We start from the raw sequence: 21,247 nt of genomic DNA, 5'->3' as shown, positions 1-21,247 counted from the left end.
TACATTCCTAAGGAATAGCTATTCCTCTCATTTTTTAGAGGAATAGATATTCTTCCTCTTCGTATGGGAAAAGTTATTCCCATGGAAATAGCTATTCCTTAGTGTGCTACTAAACAAAAAAAATGATTCATTCGATTCCAGGGATCTATTCCGGGTATCAAACGAGCCCCTTAGGGTTTTAATGTTGAGCCCCATAACTTGTGGAGTTCGAGCCTAGCTTGCTGTGAATAACGGAATTAGATCTGAGATCAGGTTCTCTAATTTTCAGCCTTGACAAAAGTAGATTCAGGTCCCCACCTACACTTGTAACCTTACAGGTCAAGTTGCACCACAAAATAAACAGTCTCAATCAACCTATTAAAAGTTGGAATATACTTAAATTCTCAGATACGGACAAAGGCCTTGGAGAGTAGGTTAGTAACTGTTATTTGCATTAAGAATGGCAGTTCATGCAGAATAAACTGTAGTGCAGTATTAAAAACAAGCATAGCAGATTTACAAACCAATGCACAATCAGGCATTCTGATGTTCAATTTCAGAGCTAAGTTTTCTCAAATGCAGCTTATCACACACACAAACATTTGTCTTAAGCTTTTAGAATCAGTAGAAAGCACTCCTTCCTTCAGGCCCAAAACAAATAAATTATACAATCACTTGAATTCACAGTTAATGATACAGAACGTAAATCTAAACTAAAATTTCAAATTGATACCTACAGCTTGCAGCAGATTTGGAAAATTTGTATACCACGAATCAATATACACTATGAATGAATTCAAAGATTAGCTTACGGGAATGTGAAATGTTGGTGCTCCTTCAAAATAACTGGAAAACAGGTCAGCATTCAGGGTGGCACTCATTAAGACCAATCGCAAATCCCGACGACGTGGAAGAAGATCCTTCAACACAATCAATAGGAAGTCTGTAAAAGTAAAAAAGGTAAGAATATACAGAGCTGTTTCTTTAGCAGTCAGATATTGCAGTGAACGTCATAGGAAATGCACCTTCATTCATGCCTCGCTCATGAATTTCATCAACAAAAACATGGGTTATACCATTCAGGTCACGATCACTCAACAACCGCCGAAGTAAAATACCACTGGTACAAAAAAGCAGATGGGTGTTTTTTCCTTTCATTCCCTCTAATCGAACTTTATAGCCAACCTACCAAAAAATCTCTGTTGTGGTATAGCAGCAAGAATAGGGGAAAAAAAAGTTTCCAATTTTAAAGGTCTAATTCAAAGAATATATGATGCTTGTGTCCATGTTTATGCATGTGTTTTAGGGAGATAAGGCTCACTGTTTCACCAAGAGGCTCTCCTTTCTCCGCAGACACTCTTTCTGCTACAGACATGGCAGATATTCTTCGAGGCTGTGTACAGATTATGCTACAAAATGCTCCACGACCAGATTCTATTTCTGACTCTAATATGTATTGTGGAAGCTGAGTAGTCTTACCGCATCCAGTCTCCCCAGATATTACTATCACCTATCATTGGTAGGAAATGTGAACAAACATAATTTCTAGAGAAACTTCTGAATGTACTTTTTTAAAAATTCAATCAAGTGTAACTAAGATAGCAAGAAGTGATTGCTTTTTTACAGCAATTTAAAAACCCGATTTCCTCACAAGGTTCACAGTATACATAAGAGGTGAAAAGCTATAACATGCTGCTGAAACCTCATCACTTAGCATTCTAAATTGTATATCACAAGGAAATAGCATCCATGTTGCGGCCCAAAAATTAGAATTGAGTTATAAAAGCACCTGGCAATACCAAAACATATATATATATATATATATATATATATATATGCAACAATACTCAAATGAAGCCAAAAGTTTTTTTCCAAAAAACCGGTTAAGAGCAGTAGTGAGATTCCAATTTAGACAACACATATTTATTTAAACACTCACAAGTGTGCTTGCATGACAATCAAATTATAAAGTTAATACAAGGCAACATGAGACATAGAGTCCAAGCATTGTGCAAAAACGAAATTAGATCATATAATCATCCAAAACAAATGTTAGCCAAGCCAATTAAGTCTAGCCAGAGAGCACCTCCAATTAAAGCAAGGAGGCTAAATTATGATCAACTGAAATTTGAACACTATAAATACCAAATTTAGTCAATTGATAATCCACCCAAAAAGACATGACCAAGCGGATGAGGAGAAATGACCAAGCAGGAATTCTCACTAAATAAGGAAATACATAAATAACTGAAGGCGGCTACATCCTCCATGGTCATACCTGATTTTGCGCTATTGCTTGAAGCAGCCTTTCTTTCTCCTTGAATGCCGGTAGAGATCTTCGGAAGTCCAACATCTTCTTGCCTTCAGGTGATTCCTGTAGATAAAAAGTCAACAAGTTTAGAAAAGAAAACAGAGTGATAAACAACGCCACTACTTACTATTTGATAACAAAAGATTAAGGGATCTTCCAGTGTGAGAATGCAGAGCTAGTTCACAAGGTCACATATCATCACAATTACATAAAAGCAGAAGGACAGGCTCTGTTGCAATTAAAGCCAACACAAGCCTTGACCTTAAAAGAAGAACAGCCAACACATGGGATAATCCAAAGCTTCACACAATCTCGGGTTTTAGCCTTAAAACTAGGGGAAATTCAGCTCTATCTTGTTTGAAAAATGCCAAAACAAAAAAAAAAGTGCCACTAATATTCCCTAATTCCATATTGTTTTTACTGCTATCAGAATTTTGGTGTACTCAAAAGTGTTCAATCTATTATATTCAACTTGGCTGAACATAATCAAATTTTTCAAACCCTATAATCAACTAATATATCCCTACAAAATATTTAAGAATCACCATGTCCTAATGCCCAGCGTAAAAAATTTCAGCAATATTCCTAACTAGAAAAATCCTGACGGTAGCATCACCATGCCTTGCATAGTTATATAGAAGTTTGAAACATGAGTTGCAATAAAAGATTTCGATTGATTCACAATGTGGGATCAGAGAATTTTTTTTTTTTAAGAACAAAAAAAAAAAAAAAAAAAAAAAAGGGAAAAACTGGAAAACCAAATTCAGGCTGCTGGTAAATGATCTCCAAAAAAAATATTCAATTTTACCTCAAAAGAAAACCTTAGGCTCCATTTAGATCCTGGAAATGGCATAAAAAATATCTAAGAACAAAATATATCAGCTAATTCCTTGGAATCAACTGCTAAATAATCAGGGATGGAAATTTATCCCCACTAGGTGGAGATTCACCTGCCCCACATGGGGTGGGAGTCATTAAAGGGATTTGGGGGTGGGGGTGCTGGGAACAGGGATGGGGATTGATTTCTTCCCCGCTTGATGAATGGGGTGAGGACAGGATTAGGTCTCTCCCTCCGGGCCCTGCAGTTCCTGCCCCCCATGTCACATACCCCATATAAGCATATTATTATTACATTACTTCCCTCACAAACTTTCAATGAAAAAAGAAAGAAAAAAACCTCATATGTAAGATTTTTTAAATATTTAGAACTAATTTATAATTTCCTTTTACGTGCTATTTAATGTGTATAGTTTGTCTATATAATTTCAATATAAAAATAATTATATTACATGGGGCAGGATGGGGAAAGAGATTTACTTTTCCCCACCAAGCAGGAACCAGTATAGTTTAATTTGGCAAGGACGGGAACAGTGGGATCCCCAGCCCTGGCACCGCACCCTCATCGCCATCCCATTATTAATGGGTTCATACTAGCCGATGTTGTTCATGTGATGCAAGTGCATTAATGAAAGTAAAAGTTATTTATTAAAAGAGTTGTCTTTTACTAATAAATTATTGAAAGCATGGTCGTTATACCCCTATAAGGAGAGAAGGAGAGTCTCAAAGGGAGTGGTGGAAGTGGGGAGAAAGTGGGAGAGATAGTCATAAAAACTAAAACCTTTTATTTGAGGAAGTAAAAGGTTAATTCACTTATTAAAAGTTGTTGTTGAAGGGTAATTAAGAAATATTTGGTGAACAAATAAATGATTCAAAACTACCCGTTAGTTTTCTCACCAAGTACAAGAGATGACACCAAATCAAAAGGTTTAGATGGAAAACAACATAGGTTAGCAAACTAATACCTGCCAAGCTCTTTGCATATTGCGCATTCGCAAACTCCTCCTCTGAAGAACCTTTTCCATAACGGATCCATCTAGGAAAGCATCTGCATTCTCATCCAGATGCACATCTTCAACCTGATCATTGGATTTAGCATCATCTAAACCATCATTGACCTTTCCAGAACTTAACTGGACTCGATCAAGGTGTTCCTGTAATAAACCCTCGACCCTCCTCTGCAAGCTTAGAGGGATTACCACCTACACAATTAAGCATCAGAGTTTCAATGTCTAGACTGACATCACTCCTAGTGGTACAGATAAATGCTCTTCAAGAGCCAGCAGAAGTTATTACCTCCCTTTGTGGCCGCTTGTCATCCAAATCTGGCCTGTAGTTAGGGAGAGGAACTTTGCTTGCAACAACCACTTTACCATAAATTTCACTACATGCAATGAACAGTATGTAAGCTGAAACATATCTGGGGCCAAACGTTGAATTTTTATAATGCTTCTCTACCTGTAGAGTCCCATTCTTTTGGCAAGGTTAGAGATCTGCTCATAGTCTCTCCTATCTCTCTTATCTTTCGATACAATCTCTTGATCCTTTTCGCTACGCTGCAGCAGGCTGAGTTTCCATTTCCACTCGTCAATATTGGCCACCGAAGATGATGCCTGCAATCAATACATTGTCTTAGAAGTAGCAATTCCACACATATTATAACCTTAAACTCAGATTTAGAAGTGGTGAAAAGAAAGAAAACTACACCAGTTGAACAAGTGATTAAGCAATTTGACTATGATCTGTGGAAGTAAAACTTTATAATACAGCACCTGATTTACCGGCAAGTTGTAAGGTTCTTCTATAATACTCCACAAATTCATTAACTCAAAATTTTAAATGTTCAAAAACATCTATTGTCTATTTTATTGCAAATAAAATGTAGGAATGTTCTTCCCATGTACTTGGGTTACGACCCTTTGCTTTTAATGAAATTCGAGTACTTATCAAAAAAATAAAATTTATAAACATAAGAAAATAATTCAATTAAATCCATGTATATATGTACACAACTTAAAGCCCATTTCCCAAAAACAAAGTTGAAACATTGAAATCCCAATGTCTCAAGAAACTTCATGACAACTGCAAATGTTTACAGATCAAGTTTGGCTTCAAACCTGCTGAGGAAAAGATACACAGCCCAACCAGAGTATAAGAGATACCAAAGGAAATCCTCAACCATTTTGGTGCCCAGCAAGATGTCAGAAAAGTAAGGAAATCAAAATTCTATGCGTTATTAACTTTCATTTTCTAAAACTAAAGACAAAACATATTAACAAATGGAGCCAAAGTCTTCCAGCCAAGCAAGCCTACTATAACCAAGGAACAGTGGGGAGAGAGGACAGAGGAAGCCAGGCCCCCAGAGAATCCGGAAGTGCTCTATGCATGTAGACAGACTTTCATCCGGACGTTCTCTTTTTTAGATTTGCTCTAACAAAGTTTCTTCAGTTCTCTTTTTCCTTTTTATACTTTTGTAAGCAATATAAATATGAATTAGTCGCTTCGTTTGACAATGCTTCTTGGGGAAGCTTTTTGCTTTCAAGCAAAAAGAAAGCAAAAAATCAAAATCATTAAAAAGTAACTCCAAATACAAAACACTCAAAACTACTTCCACCTTAATGTCACATTTGTACACTTTTTCAACCAAAAAGCCAAAAACAACCCTCTAAAATTTGTTATCAAATGAACCCAATGACTTTTACCAACTTCATCTTCTAAATTATAACTCTATGAAAAAGAAGAAAAAAAAAAATCATCTTTTTGTGACAAGTTGTAGGAATTTAGAATTATATATCCAGCCCTAGATAAAAATCCTAATTTCACCCTTAGGGCACCTTTGGTACATGGAATGGTCACTCCATTAGGAATGGGAATGGCTATTATTAGGAATACAAGAAGTTGGAATGGAATGATTATTCCTATTATTTAGTTTAGTGACAACACGTGACTCTCTTACTGGAATTGAATCAAAATTCCTAAAGTAATAACAATTATTTAAAAAAAAAAAAAAACTTCAAAACATTCTTTGGTGGTCGGCCACCCTGGCAAAACACCAAGGAACCCCGAGGAGCTCCGAAATTGGTGCAAAACCCCAGGGCCATCGGAGGTGGACAAGACCACCCCTAATTATTTGTTAGGGTGGCCGGCCACCCATAAAATGTTTTGAATTATTTAAAATATATATATGTTTTGCAAAGAAACAAATAAATAAAAAATATTGGGTTTTTTGGGAAACTCATTTTGTTCCACAAGAAATAGCTATTCCTCTCATTGTTTTAGAGGAATAGCTACTCCTCAATTTAGAGGAATAGCCATTCCCATGGGATTCCCAGCCTCCGAGGCATAGTGTGCAACCAAACAACCATTCCATTTCAGTGGTCTATTCTACATACCAAACGTGACCTTATTGTAACTAATTCACTTACTTCGACTGCATTTTTCATTTCCTAAAGCCCAAACAAACAAGAAAACTCCAAGCTTCATGTTCATTTCCTTTCCATCTTTCCAATGCAACCCAAGTAGAGGATAAAAAATCCAAAAAAAAAACAGATTCTTCTAGCTTTTTGCTTTATATTGCGAAAAGACGATCAATAACCTTAAAGAGTACTGCTAGTATACTACAAATTTTACTACATCCCTTTACAAACTAACATGGCAGTTCACTTGACACTTTCCACCTCAATCACAAAACTAATGTGGGCAGTCTACATGTCATGAGTGCCATGTAAGCCTTAAAAAAAGCAGAAAATAATATTAAAAACAAAATAACTTAAAGGGTGGCTAGACCACTGCTCCGTTTTACCCCTTGAGGGGGTGGTCAGCCACTCAAGGGAGTAATTGGGGTGGTCAGCCACCCATGAGAATGAGGGCCAACCATACCCCATGAACCACGAACCATGGGGGTGGTTGCGAAGAGAGCGTTAAGACTCTGTGGCAATGCCCCATCAGCCCGAGCTGTCATGGCAGCGCCTATTAGCCCTTATTAAAAAGGATTCTGATTGATTGACGGGCCCAATGGAATGAGTGAGATGGGGAGTGTGGTTTTTAGTATTAAGTAAAAGTTTTTCCTATATCTGCCTTCCGGACGAAGAATAGAAAAAATCAAGAAGTCATATTCCATTTCTTCGTACACTTTCTCAGGTACCAAACGGAAAATTAACATTAACTAACGCCAGACAATCAGAAGCCAAGCAGAGAAAAACTTTAATTGGAACAAAACGAAACAAAAACAATCTGATTTTCCAAAAACGTACCGTATGGTTCTCGGAATCGCACTCGTACTCGTCGTCGGAGAACTGCTCGTAGGCGTACCCGGAGAGGCCTCGCTTTGCAACGAACACTCTCCCATTAGATAGAGCAGAAGAAGAAGAGGGCAGGAGGAGGAGGAGACTGAGCAAAGAGCGGCGATGGTGGTGGCTGCGAAGGCTTGAAAGAGCGGCGTGACGGTCGGAAATTGCCCTGGAGTATCGGAAAAGGAAACCCGCTACCGGCCTCGACTTGTGCATTCTAACGAAGAAGAAGGTTGAGGCATGGCGGGTTGGGTTAGAACTTGAGCTGCTGTTGGCCTGCGAAGTACTTACGCATGCGCTCAAAAATTTTAGCTAAATTTTAGTTGCAAATTTTTTTTTTTATTTTCACCAACATATTTTTTAAAAACTTAATTATATTTTACTCTCCATTTTAATTATTCATTTTAAATATTTTTACTTTATTCTCTTTCACTATTCTCAAAAAAATAAATTAGAATGATTTTTTATTCATTTGTTAAGCTATAGTGTTGTTAAATTTGCTGAGCATGGTAAATTAAGAGAGAGAAAATGTAACACCTTCTAGACCCTAAACCCCTTGAGTGACTAATTGAGAAAAATAAGAGAGGAGTCATTTTTCCCTCCTCCCCCCTTCATTTCCCTCTCCATTTTCCTTCCCCTGGTAGGAGTACCCGGTGTCTTCTCTGTAGTCTCTTATAGAATCTATTTTTTGGCAGTTTTATTTTAGATCTAGTTTTTCAAAATCATATGTACTTGTCTCTGTCGGCCATACTATCACACGCGTCCCATCACCATCCCGCCCCGCTTTCCACCGAGCTACGCCAATCAACCAACGGAGACCTACGTGGATCTCACGCGCCAACGTGTTTCTTCATAGGGATATCTACGATGTTGTACTCCTCCACTAATGTTTATGTTGGGTTTTTTTTTTTTTTTTTTTTTTTTTAGAGTGTTTTGTTTTGATTCTTGTATTTTGTTTTGTTCATTTTGTCCTGGCCTTTAGGTCGAAGACGGTTGTTTTTCTCATGACCTTTGGGTTGAGAAGGGTTAGATCGGTGTGAGAAATTATCTGTCACGGCTGGAAAATAAGATTAAGAGAAATATGGGCTACCTATGTCTTATATCTAGTCTGCTTTTGGAGGCTGGAGTAGATATATTTTATAGGAGAAACCTTAGTAAGCCCCCTTAAACTTCCAGCCGATTTGACAAGCACCCCCTGAATTTCCAAAACTCTTACTTAGGCCCCCTGAAATTTGGTTTGCTCTCACTTTGGATCATTTTTTAACGTTAAAGTCAAACAATTTGACTTTTTATACCAATTTTACCCTCAAACAAAACTACGTCATTTTGAACTCCAAAATTACACCTTTTTGGGTTTCAAAACTATATCACCACCCAACCTAAAACGATGTCGTTTTGAGCATAATATTAAAAAAAAAAAAAAAAAAAAAAAAAAAAAAAAAAAACAGACACTTCAGAAAGCCCCCCTAAACTTCCAGCGATTTTGACAAACCCCCCCCAAATTTTTAAAATTCTCACTTAGGCCCCCTGAACTTCCGTTTTCTCTCACTTTGGACCATTTTAACGTTAAAGTCAAACAATTTGACTTTTTATACCCATTTTACCCTCCCCCAAAACTACGTCGTTTTGTGTCCTAAAACTACAACACCTACCCAACCCAAAATGACGTCATTTTAGGCATTAATTTTTTTTTTTATATTTTTTTTAAAAAAAAAAGAAAAGCAAAATAAATAAATTTAAAAAAAATATATAGAAAAAAAAAAAACAAATCGGGGGTGGCCTTTGGCCGATCTGGGGTGGTCCGGCCACCCCATTGGCCAAAAAAAAAGGGGGGGATCGGGTGCTTTTGGGGGTGGCCGGACCACCCCAGCCCCTTGGGGGTGGCCGGGCCACCCCCAAATGCACCCAATCCCCCCCCCCCCCCGGTTTTTTTTTTTTTTTTTTTGGCCTTTTGGGGGTGGCCGGACTACACCATGGCCAAGGGGGTGGTCCGGCCACCCCCAGACCGGCAAGGGGGTGGCTTCCCGATTTCCTTTTTTTTTTTAATTTAATTTTTATTTTAATATTATGCTCAAAACGACGTCATTTTGGGTTGGTTGGTGATGTAGTTTTGAAGCCCAAAACAATGTAGTTTTGGTAAAACAGCATAGTTTTGGTTGAGGGTAAAATGAGTATAAAAAGTTTAAAAGGTCTAAAGTGAGAGAAAACGGAAGTTCAGGGGGCCTAAGTGAGAGTTTTGGAAATTCAGGGGGGGTTTGTCAAAATCACTGGAAGTTTAGGGGGGCTTTCTGAAGTTTCCCAAAAAAAAAAAAAAAAAAAAGGGGGGGGAGGGGGGATCGGGTGCTTTTGGGGGTGGCCGGACCACTCCCAAGGGGCGGGGGTGGTTTCGGCCACCCCATACCGCCAAAAAAAAAAAATTAAAGCCTAAAACGACGTCGTTTTGGGCTAGGTAGGTGTTGTAGTTTTATGACACAAAACGGTGTAGTTTTAGGGTGAGGGTAAAATGGGCATAAAAAGTCAAACTATTTGACTTTAACGCTAAAAAGGTCCAAAGTGAGAGCAAACCAAAGTTTAGGGGGCCTAAGTGAGAGTTTTGAAAATTCAGGGGGTGTTTGTCAAATCGGCTAGAACTTCGGGGGGCTTAGTGAAGTTTACCCTATTTTATAACTGAAATTGTACATGGATTAGCAGAGGCTATTGTCATAAATAGACTTTAATTGTAAGATTGTTCTGATTGTATTTATGACTTTGTAATAACATAGCCAATTGTTATGTTTTGTTAGAACTATTATACTATAGATCTTCTATGAATTAAATTTAAAAGATTCCCTCAAAAAAGAGAGAGAGAGAGAGAGAATGTGGTCAGATAATTATACAACAGTATGGTGTTATGCCAAGTCGATAGTAATTTGATTAACTTCTAACTCTAGCTTTGGGTGGGCTACTCACTTCCCAAATAATTGCTCTTGGGAATGATCTCTCTCTCTCTCTCTCTCTTTCTCGTGTGGGTTGACATGACACGACCAACCTGTTTGACCTGTTTAACTAAACAGTTTGTATTCATGTTGACACAACTCGACTAGTTTAAAATGAAGTATTAAATTTACCATTGTTTTCAAAGAGCGCAATACAACCTACATTGTTTAATAGTCCTAAATTTTCTGATAATATTAAAAAACTGTATCAATATTGAAACTTTACGGGAGACGAAAAGGACTCCTGCCAACGAGTTGAAGAATAAGCATTGCAATCGCGAGCCAACGAGGGAGCCGATCGAAGGAGAAGAAGAAGCAAATCACTACTGTTATCCATAAATGCAACTAGGGCTAAGCGTCGGTCGGTAATGTCAGTTTCGGTAGAAAATTTTTATTTTCGCCTTTCGAACCGACAATGTCGGTAAAGTCGGTTATTTCACCGACTTATTCCGTCAAATTTTATTTTATTTCACATTTCGAACCAAATGCGGTCGGTAAAGTCGGTGTCGGTAATGTCGGCATGTGGAAAAGTGGCAAATTTGTCGATAAAGTCGGTCAAAAGTCGGTTCGGTTAAAAAACCTCTTCCGCCTACCAAACCGAAAAATTCGGAATAAAAAAAATCATGCCGCCTATTGTCCGCCATCTAGTCGGTAACTGTCGGTGTCGATCAAAATCGGTCAATAGTCGGTTAATCGGTAATTTGCTCAGCCCTAACAATCAGTGTGTGCTGTAAGCCTTTTTTTGTTTTAAAACATTTTTCTTTCTCTTTTGCTAATTTGAAACAATTGAAACACAAAACTTTGTTTTAAAACACACTAAAAGATTTTACTTTTGCAAGATACTAGGGGTACCGATTCTTTTACTAACAGAAGTTTACTAAACTGATATAGATGTAGTTTATTTATTGGTACTCATTGCATTTCTCTTAATTAATTGTTTTGTTTTTCTTCAATGAATGAGTTACATATCTGTTAGTAAATGAGTTAGTACTCCTAGCATTTCTCCTAGTTTGAACATGCGGTAGTGTTGTTCATTTTCTTACAAATTTTATTTGCTTATTTATACTTACTTTGGTGTGATTCATGTAGCATTATTATTTTGTTGCATTGTTTGATCATTAAAAGTAATTGGTAAATCAATCAATGGCAATAGGTCTTTAACACATGAGATGGAAGCTGTAAAATCATAATGTTCTGTGTGTCGCATGTTTCCATCAAATTAATAACAAAATACGAGATTTTAGGGGTATTTCAATTGGTTGATAATTATGTTTTATGAGGTAGATGTCACTAATTCGAATTTTCCTTCTCGTTCTGTTTCCCTACTGTCATATAAAAAAAACAAAAAACACAAAAAGGACAATGAAAAGTATATGTGACCATATGTTGCTTTGGAAAACAAAGGCATAAGGTGAATTTCAAATTGCAATTTTTCCTTAAGGAAAAGTACACATATCCCCCTCAAACTATTATCTCATTGTCAATGTCTCCCTAAAATTATTAATTGTGTCAATGTCCTTCCTAAACTATCAACAAAATGTCATTGCCCCCTAAGGATAAAAGTATCATTCATAAAATTAAGGGTTAATAACTTTTTTAATACATAGGTTTTCACTTTTACATTTTTTCTCACTTAAGGTTTCAAATCGTATAATAGATAGTACCTGACTTATGGGTAAAGACTAATTTAGTACATTCGTCACATTCCGTCAGCTGAACTAATTTTGGCCACCCCCCTTAATGGCCAAAATGGGAGTGGCCGGCCACCCATATTTGTCTTTTTGTCTGTTTTTTTTTTTTTTAAAAAAAAAAATTATTTATTTATTTGTTTTTTAAGTTTTGATTTTTTAAATTATTTTTATGATGTATTTTTATTTATTTATTATTTTTGTTAGGACACATGACATGTTTTTGTTACAACACATGTTAGTTCGTTAGTTTAATTGACGGGATGGTAACAGAGGTACTAAACCGATATTTACCCATAAGTTACGTATCATCTGTGATACGAATTAAAATCTAGGTGGAAAAAAGAAGAAGTAAAACCATATGAACTAAAAAGTAGGGGTGTCCATGCGGTCTTTATTAACCGCTTTGTAACCGCTAACCGCTTTTTATATATATATATATATATATATATAATATTATATTTTTATTATGGTGTATTGAGTATGTTTATGTTTGTGTTCCTTGTTTGAGATATCTACTCTAAAACTTTTTAACAACTGGGTTTTCCTTGATTTTTATATTTGTATTACTGTGGGTTAGAAATTTGATCATCTTGATGATTTTCATATAATACGTTATTTTTTATTTTATTTTATTATTATTATTATTATTTTTTTTAATGCCGATAGCATTTGAGTTTTTTTAGGTACCCTTTACATTTTATTTTTATTTTTACATAGGCTCATTTTTGAGCAAGCTCAATGTAATATATCACAACTTATATGCTTGTTAAATAGTGCATATTTTGATGTCAAAAGGCACATAAAAGGGCAAAATAAGCCCAAAAATGAAAATTGAACCAAAAGGCAAAAAAAAAAAAAAAAACCTGAAAAGGAAACAAAAAAAGTGGGAAAAAAAAAAAATTAAAGTGAGCCCAAAAAATGTCTAATTCTCAAATTCGACCTAAAAAGAAAGACCAAAAAAAGCCCAAAAAAGTGGTTAGTAAAAAAAATGGTTAGCCAAATGCGGTTAATCGCTAACCAAACGGTTAGTAAAATGTAGTGGTTTTAACAACTAACCGTAATCACATGATTACCCATACTAAAAAGGTTATTAACTCTAATTTTTTTTTTAAAAAAATAAAAAATAAAAAGAAAGAAAAGAAAAAAAGAAAAAGAAAAGCCAATTTATAAGGATAGGTTAAAAAAATTAATTTTAAATTTTTTTATGAAAAATATAGAAAAAAAAATAAAAATTTTTAGTTTGTTTTTAAAAAAATATAGAAAAAATAATAAATATACTTTGACCACTCAACTAAAAGTCATTTTTTGATTTTGCCTTGATAAAATTTTAATTTTAATTAAAATTTTGTTTTTTTAAAAAACTTTTATTTTATTTTATTTTTTTAAAAAAAATTTTCATTTTTTTTGGTTTTTTTTTTTAATCTTTTTGCTTTTATTTATAATTTATAATGATATTTTTGTCTTATTGAAATTTTTTTTAGTGTTATTCAAATGAAAATCTCCGACACGCCAAACGCCGCCGTTTTGTTTATCCAAGTAAGTGGTCGTCGATGTGGCAAGACATAGGCCGTTAGTCGTATAAAACTAAACGGTCCAGATCACCCGACATGTACACACTTGGGATTAACCCAATAAATCTAAATCCCCGCGGAGCCAAATTCAGATTCCGGGTTTCACCTCTCGCAGTTCTTCCTCTCTCTCTCTCTCTCTCTCTCTCTCCGACTTGAATCCCAGGCTCTGAAACATAACCAAGACCATGAACGCACCCATAATCGGTGAGCTTTATCTCTGTCTCGCTGTCTCTCTCCCACCCACATACACACACAGACACGAATATTTTTGTTAATTTTAGTTTGAAAGTTTTGGTTTTTGATGTTGTCTGTAATTTGTGTATGTATGTATGGTATTGTGAAGATCCATTGCAAGGAGACTTTCCGGAGGTGATAGAGGAGTATTTGGAACATGGGGTCATGAAGTGCATTTCATTCAATCGCCGTGGTACCCTTCTTGCTGGTAATCTCTCTCTCTCTCTCTCTCTCTCTGTATCTCGTTGAAAGAGTTTAGTGTATACTTATTGCGGTTTCTGACTTTCTAGGTCGTGCTATTTCAGTTTCCTTTTGGGTTTTCTTTGTTTAGCTATAAGGTATTAGCTTTCTGGGAAACTTGTTCGGATGACGAGAAAATTTCAGAGTGAACTATTTATTTTCCCTCACAAATTTAACTGAAAAGATGTTTTATTTCGACAAGCCGCATGTTTGTGTTTTTGGGTGTGTCTGAAAGGTTTAGTTTGGGACATTATGCGTCTTTATTTTTTTTTTGGGTTTTTTCGCAATTGCTCAAGTTTATGTTGCTTCGGTGGGTGTTGTTGGGCTGGTAACAAATTGTGGGGAGCTTTGAAATTGATGACCGAGAGTACAATTGAAAATTTGAGTTTTTGGAGTATAAAGTGAGTTTTTTTGTTCTCCTGTTTTTGCTTGGATCTTTCAGCATTGGGTGAAAGCAGATGCAGTGGTTGTTTTTGTTTTCAGAACATAACATATGGAGTTTTAACCAACTTCTTTTGGTAGTATTAACAGCTTGTGGGGACTTTCAAAATCGATAAACAAGAACTGCTCATGTACAAACTGGAGAGTAGAAGTTAAATAGTTTTTCAGAATATAAAGTAATTTTTTTATTTTATTCTTGTGCTTTTAGTTGGATCTTTCAGCAATGGGTGAATGCAGATGTGGTGGTTGTTTTCGTTTTCAGAACATAACAAAGGGAGTTATACCGAACTTTTTATTTTGCTAGCATTGGTGGTGAATGTCATGCAAGAGTTAAAGGGATGGCATTAGTGCCCACTTCGGAAAAATCTGCATTTGGGCAAGCAGTTTGGTTACTTGTGTATGATCGTATTAACATGCTGGCCCTAGGAAGATTAGTTGGGTTGTTGATCGGAAAATAAGAAGAAAGAGGAAAGAATATTGTAGGGGTTTTGGGGATCGCCGTGCTTGGATCTTGATTGTTAGTTGGCCTTCTAGCTGAAAAAGGCTTAAGCAAATTGTTTTAAGTAAAATTTATAATCATATTTTTTTGGTTAATCTTCCTTGTCTACTATATTAATCTTAAAAATATTTTGAGGTTGCCTGGTAGATAGCCTGAATTTTGTCACTTGTTATTGTTCATCTTGATAATTATGTACAATTTTTAATATGCTCAGTTTCTAACGTAACATCTAGCTACGTGATGTAGAGGATTGAATATTAATGTGGTTGGCACTTTTAATTGACTTTTTGATCCTATGTGTAACAATATTAACTGCTAGTCAAGTCATGTTTATGGAAGTGAGTAGGGACTTGCTACAACTTCCTTTTTAGTAACTAGTTTTGGTGATATTTCAATGGAAAAACTAATCTTCTTTGAGTTATTCTGAGTTCTTTACTGTGCATGTTAATAATTGTTTGATTGGCCAGCTGGGTGCTCTGATGGAAACTGCGTTATCTGGGATTTTGAAACCAGGGGCATTGCTAAGGAGCTCCGAGATAAAGATTGTATTGCTGCCATAACAAGTGTCAGTTGGTCAAAGTATGGTCATCGTATCCTTGTATCTTCTGCTGACAAGTCATTAACGCTTTGGGATGTCGTCAGTGGTGAAAGAATTTCACGCACAACTCTGCAGCAAACCCCTTTACAAGCTCGTCTACATCCTGGTTCCTCTACTCCATCTCTTTGCCTGGCATGCCCCCTCTCATCTGCTCCCATGATTGTTGACTTGAACACTGGAAGCACAACTGTGCTTCCAGTTTTGATCCCGGACACAAGCAATGGACTTGTCCCTCAATCACGGAATAAATTCTCAGATGGAGCTCCTCCTTACACTCCAACTGCTGCTTGCTTTAATAAGTATGGGGATCTTGTTTATGTGGGGAACTCAAAAGGAGAAATTCTTATAATAGATTACGGAACTATCCAAGTGCGTGCCATGGTTCCTGTTACTGGTGGTGCTGTGGTCAAGAACATAGTATTCAGCAGAAGTGGAGAGTATTTGCTTACAAATTCAAATGATCGGACAATTAGGATCTATGAAAATCTTCTCCCATTGAAAGATGGGCTTAGAGCCCTTGATGACTTAGACAAGACCGCTAATGAGCTAGATGGTGTTGAGAAGTTGAAGGCTATTGGATCAAAGTGCCTGACACTTTTCCGGGAGTTTCAAGATTCTATCACAAAAATGCATTGGAAAGCACCTTGCTTTAGTGGTGATGGTGAGTGGGTAATTGGTGGCTCTGCAAGCAAAGGAGAGCACAAGATTTACATATGGGATAGGGCTGGGCATCTTGTGAAAATCCTTGAAGGTCCAAAGGAAGCCCTGATTGACTTAGCATGGCATCCTGTGCACCCCATTGTTGTCTCTGTTTCCTTGACTGGCTTGGTTTATATTTGGGCTAAAGATTATACAGAGAACTGGAGTGCATTTGCTCCTGATTTCAAAGAGCTAGAGGAAAATGAGGAGTATGTAGAACGAGAAGATGAATTTGATCTGGTGCCTGAAACTGAAAAGGTGAGAAGGCATTTATCTGGCTGAGCTGACTATTTCTTCACTTCTTTGTTTCTTAAATATATGTGTGCTTACAGGTGAAAGAATCAGATGTTAACGAGGATGATGAGGTTGATATAGTGACGGTGGAGAAGGATTCAGCTTTCAGTGATTCAGATATGTCCCAAGAAGAATTGTGCTTCTTGCCAGCTATTCCTTCTCCTGATATTCCGGAGCAGCAAGACAAGTGCATAGAAAGTTCATCAAAGTTAGTGGACAGTAACCATTCTGGATCCCCTCTTTCAGATGACGCTGGACCAAATGGACGCACAACAAACCATGCATCAAGTCCACTTGAAGGTAAAATTATGCCTTGTACGTGTTTTTCTGCGAGTCATACCTTGAAATTGGGGGTGATGTGATTATGGGTTGGGTGTCTAATTGTCCGCGGATAATAAGTATTCGAGCTAGCTGTACTAGTGAAGTTGGCATCATATTTTTTACAAAAAAATCTGTCTTTCAGAACTCCAATATTGAGTTTGACAGCCTCAATTTCTAAATCTGGCTTTCAAAAATCTGGCTATGTAAAACGTGAGCGCTTACATTTTTGTTACAAGAAACAAGTTTGAATGTCCACCTTTTAACTGGCTATGACAAAGAGGGTAGCTCTTGCAGTAGTATTCTCACTTATAACTTGGCGAAGTTCAAATTAAAGACCTCCCCTGCCCTGCCCCACCTTTTAACTGCTATGTGAAACGTGAGCGCTTAAATTTACGTTATAAGAAACAAGTTTGATAGTCCACCCTGCCCTAAATAACATGAAGACTATTATATGAAATATAGTTGGGACCTGAACAGTTTACCTTTTTCTTCTTCTGTTCTTTTCTCCTTTTCTTTCTCCCTCTGAAGGGTGCCTGTTTTGAGTACTTGGGTCACACTGCCTTCTGTTTGGTGCTTTAACTGATACTTATCTGAAAAATAGAAAAGAAAAAAAGAAAATAAAAGAAAAGAGAGGGATTATTAGATCCTTGAAGAAAACCAAAAAGTTGAAGATAATAATCATGCTAACTGATGCACTAATTGAACTGTGATGTGATAACATGTTAACTTGGATATTGAATTGAATTGAATTTTGTACCTAGGATGGTTGACGTGCCTCTCATGAGATTTGTGGGTTAAGAAAGCATTGCTTGTAATTGTCTGGAAGTGATGCTTGGTGGGTGTTGCCCCATCTGATTTTTCAGGTCATATGCTAGATTTTTCAATTGTCAGAAAGCAATTGTTTTTTTTTTTTTTACAAGAAAGGGAAACTGATCAACCCCATATGTTGATTTTCAAAATAAAGATAGAAAGCTTTTGTATCTAATGGAAATGGTTGTCAAGGGCAATTTAATTATTTCACATGATTTTTGTTTAACTTAACGGTTGATTTGGATGGAGGGGGTAAATTGACGCTGAAACTTCAAAATAGGGTATCAGTTTCATTGAGTTAAAGTTTGTTGTGGGGGGGGGAGTGAAATAAGGGTGGTAGTATGTGGGAGGAATGTGTCATTTACCAAAAAAGACAATTGTGCAAGTACATGTTTGCAAGAGTGAAATATTTTTAAGTTAAACACTAATTGCATTGAAGTTTGAAAACCAAAATGGACTTAATTTCATATGCTTTGTAAATAAAAAGAACATCTTTCTAATCCCTCCAAGATTGTAATCATGTTCCCAATGTTCTGTGTTAGATTCCTGTAAATGAGGCACTGACTCATGCACTGCACTTGCAGATAATTCTGCTGCAGAGGATGCAGTAGCACGCAAAAGAAAGCGGAAGCCTTCAGAGAAGGGGTTGGAGTTACAGGCAGAGAAGGTCAGGAAACCCTTGAAATCTTCTGGTAGATTGTCAAAAGTAAAAAGTAAATCTGTGATTCATCAGGATAATGGGAATGGTTTCCTTGGGGATGATGTTTCTGACTAGTACGTTTAGATTTTAATTTATATAATTTTCCATTGTACTTCTTAAATCTCCTTTTCCTACTGGACAACTTAGAGGCTTAGTTTTTCCTTTGTTTTTTGATTTGTGGTTGGCCTGCCAAAATGTGTATTTTCTTTGGATTCACGCCTGATTAAATTAACGCATGGGTAAATCATGAAAGAGAAGAATTTGGATATCTCTTTAGTTTTTGCAGTGTTTCATGCGTTACCAAGGCACTAAATCTTTTGGGATTTTACCATTGGTAAAACAAGGAGTTAAAGAGAATATTGCGTTTGCATCTTCTTTACCAAGACTGGAAGTGCAAGGTTGAGCATACTTTATAGAGGTAACCTGTTGTACTGACGGGCTTGCTGATGCTAGTTTGGCTTAATTTGGTTTGATTTGGTTTCTGCTCATCTCCCTTTGGTGTTTTTCTTCTTTTCTTTATTTGCCCCCTCTCTCCCTCTCCCCAATAGTCATTAGAACTTCATTGAGGCACAGAACAAAAGGGTAGATACAATGATCACACACGAAATCGTGTCGTACCTAGCACTGATTAAATCCTGGGTACAAGTGATCTTTCTAGTTTTCTTTTGGGTCGTTTTAATTACATTATGATCTACTTTAATATACAACAGGAGACATTGAAGGATGATACATTTGTTTGAATGTTGGCAAGCTTGGTGGTGGCTTGTTACCTCAATCTGTCAACAAAATGGAAGGCAATCAGTCAACATATGAACAAACTGAGATCCACATGAACTTGCACATTTCAGAACCAGCAGGCAACTGCTTGCCTTCAGCTATGGTCGAAGCTTGATCAAATATGAATTTGGAAGCGGGCCCAATCTTCCTCACATACAATACACTAGTATCCTTGTGACAAGAAAGACTGCAATTGATGATGGAGTTGGACGAAATGGATTGATCATTTACAGCGAGTTGTTTTCGAGTAAGTCGTGAGCTTTTGCCTGAAAGAAGTGCTCTTTGAAAGTTTTTATGAGCAGTCACGATTTGAATGGTCATCTCCAGCAAGGACTTTGCCTTATTCTAGGCGTCATTGTTTTGGTTTGACCATTATCACCAATAAACAAGTGTTTTACTTCACTGTTTAAACGACAGGAGGACTTAATTCCTCGATGTCTGCAAAACACTGAGCTTGAGAATTTCTCTAAGCCATTGAGCTGTCTGGTGGTCACTCAAAGCATTTCATAAACACCTAGGCACCTGCTGTTTAAAATGTTTTCTTGTCTTTGATGTTTGTGTAGCATTTCTCTTGATGTTTTGATGTCAAATAGGTGAGAGTTTTTAAGCTCTTTAGATTATACATATACATATACCCCCCAGAGATAGAAGCTCAGGCATTGCTATGCTGTCCACTTTTTTTTTTTTTTTTTTTTTTTTTTAATTTTAATTTTGTCTTTTAAAGCCAAAATCTAACCTTTTATTATTTGGGAATTCGATTTGATATTATTCTTTATTGGAAAATGCTTGGGGGTACTGCAACTTGATTACAAATTGAGACAAAGTTTATAATTAGTGAAATGATTACGAGTACATGAATGACAAATGAGTAATGCTACACATTTTCTTACTTAGACTACTTCTTCACTCATAAGTAGCTTTTAAAACAAACAACATTGGATTTGGAATGAATTTTTTTAATTTAATGGTGGTTTTAAAAGTTACTTATGGGGGTGTGGAGAAGTAGGTGTAAGAAAGTGGGAGTATGTGTTATTTTATCTTTTCATTCCTCATTTTCTTTCAACAAAGCTGCCCTCATGCTTACTGAAACTATGAATTGTTGGGCCAATTTGTAACTAAAAGTTGTAATACCTTAGCAAAACTCTTCTTGATTATTTACTTGAATATTAATAAACCCATCAAAGTAAGTGCATAGAGTTGGAATTTTGTAAGCTGAGGACCTGAGATTGTGTAGCTAGTTTCTGGGTTCAGTTAGTGATTTCCATACACAAATAGGATTTCTGTAAGTTGAGGGCCTGAGGCTATTTAGAGTGCTTTTGGCATTGTGATTTTGCTGATAAAAAGTGCAATTAACTAAATCGCAAAAAAGTTATTATTTAGAAGTGCATTTTCAAAAATTTGTGATTTGAAAATATAGAAAAATTTACATTTTTCAATCGCAAGCAAATTTTTTGAAAATGCACGATTTTAAAGGCTAAATTGTAATTTTAAAGACTAAATTATAATTTTATCCAAATATTTCAAATTGAATATATATTTTTTTTAAATGACATGTTTTGAAATTGTAAATCCAAACGGACATATAGATAGCTACTTAGAGTCAATTTGGGATTACCTCCTAATATAGTTTACTTTGGTGATCATTGGAAAGCACAAAACACTAATATAGTTTAGCTGTGTTTCATAAAAGTGATGAGACCAAAGCACTAAACAACAGCTATTAGCTTGTTTTAGGAGAGTAATGCAAGGTGTCCTCTTTACGTTTTTTTTTGTCTCTCCAAAATTGACGTGGTTCTTAAAGCTATGTCATTGGATCAAAATTTAATAATGATTTATCACAAATTCATTGATGATTTTAAAGCTACTTCAGTTTTAGAAAGATACAAAAAGACAGGGGAAAGACATTTAGCATTACTCGTCTTAGGATTACCCTCCTCTTGCCAACTTTTTCATAATAGTACAAAACACGACCAGCTTTTCA

At 36.2% G+C, this 21,247-nt stretch overlaps 2 protein-coding genes across 4 annotated transcripts in view; one reads left to right on the top strand and one right to left on the bottom strand.

Annotated features, from left to right (window-relative positions):
* Window positions 1-7,691, bottom strand: part of ABO6 (DEA(D/H)-box RNA helicase family protein) — a 36,070-nt gene extending 28,379 nt beyond the window's left edge. For both annotated transcript variants that reach the window (XM_059594275.2, XM_059594285.2), the window contains exons 1-8: window positions 7,381-7,691; window positions 4,586-4,740; window positions 4,424-4,511; window positions 4,093-4,329; window positions 2,258-2,353; window positions 1,301-1,489; window positions 1,005-1,164; window positions 792-922 (exon numbers count right to left, since the gene is read on the bottom strand). In XM_059594275.2, coding sequence (XP_059450258.1) covers window positions 792-922; window positions 1,005-1,164; window positions 1,301-1,489; window positions 2,258-2,353; window positions 4,093-4,329; window positions 4,424-4,511; window positions 4,586-4,740; window positions 7,381-7,632 — 1,308 coding nt within the window. In that variant the 5' untranslated portion in view covers window positions 7,633-7,691. The remainder of the gene's footprint in view (window positions 1-791; window positions 923-1,004; window positions 1,165-1,300; window positions 1,490-2,257; window positions 2,354-4,092; window positions 4,330-4,423; window positions 4,512-4,585; window positions 4,741-7,380) is intronic.
* A 6,062-nt stretch (window positions 7,692-13,753) lies between these two features.
* LOC132167559 (Transducin/WD40 repeat-like superfamily protein) lies at window positions 13,754-19,890 on the top strand. 2 transcript variants are annotated; one of them, XM_059578571.2, is made up of 6 exons: window positions 13,754-13,857; window positions 13,997-14,095; window positions 15,535-16,622; window positions 16,697-16,958; window positions 18,374-18,456; window positions 19,200-19,890. In XM_059578571.2, the coding sequence occupies exons 1-6, from the start codon at window positions 13,839-13,841 to the stop codon at window positions 19,227-19,229; spliced, it is 1,581 nt and encodes a 526-aa protein (XP_059434554.1). In that variant the 5' UTR covers window positions 13,754-13,838; the 3' UTR covers window positions 19,230-19,890. The 2 variants fall into 2 exon arrangements, with proteins under 2 accessions (XP_059434554.1, XP_059434553.1); XM_059578570.2 differs by having other exon boundaries at window positions 18,374-18,907; window positions 19,200-19,779.
* The last annotated feature ends 1,357 nt before the right edge of the window (window positions 19,891-21,247 follow it).

This window comes from Corylus avellana, chromosome 2, assembly GCF_965113065.1.
Source record: "Corylus avellana chromosome 2, dhCorAvel1.hap1.2, whole genome shotgun sequence".
NCBI lineage: Eukaryota > Viridiplantae > Streptophyta > Magnoliopsida > Fagales > Betulaceae > Corylus > Corylus avellana.
The sequence above is the reverse complement of the archived record's forward strand: the minus strand, read 5'-3'. Positions and strand labels throughout refer to the sequence as shown.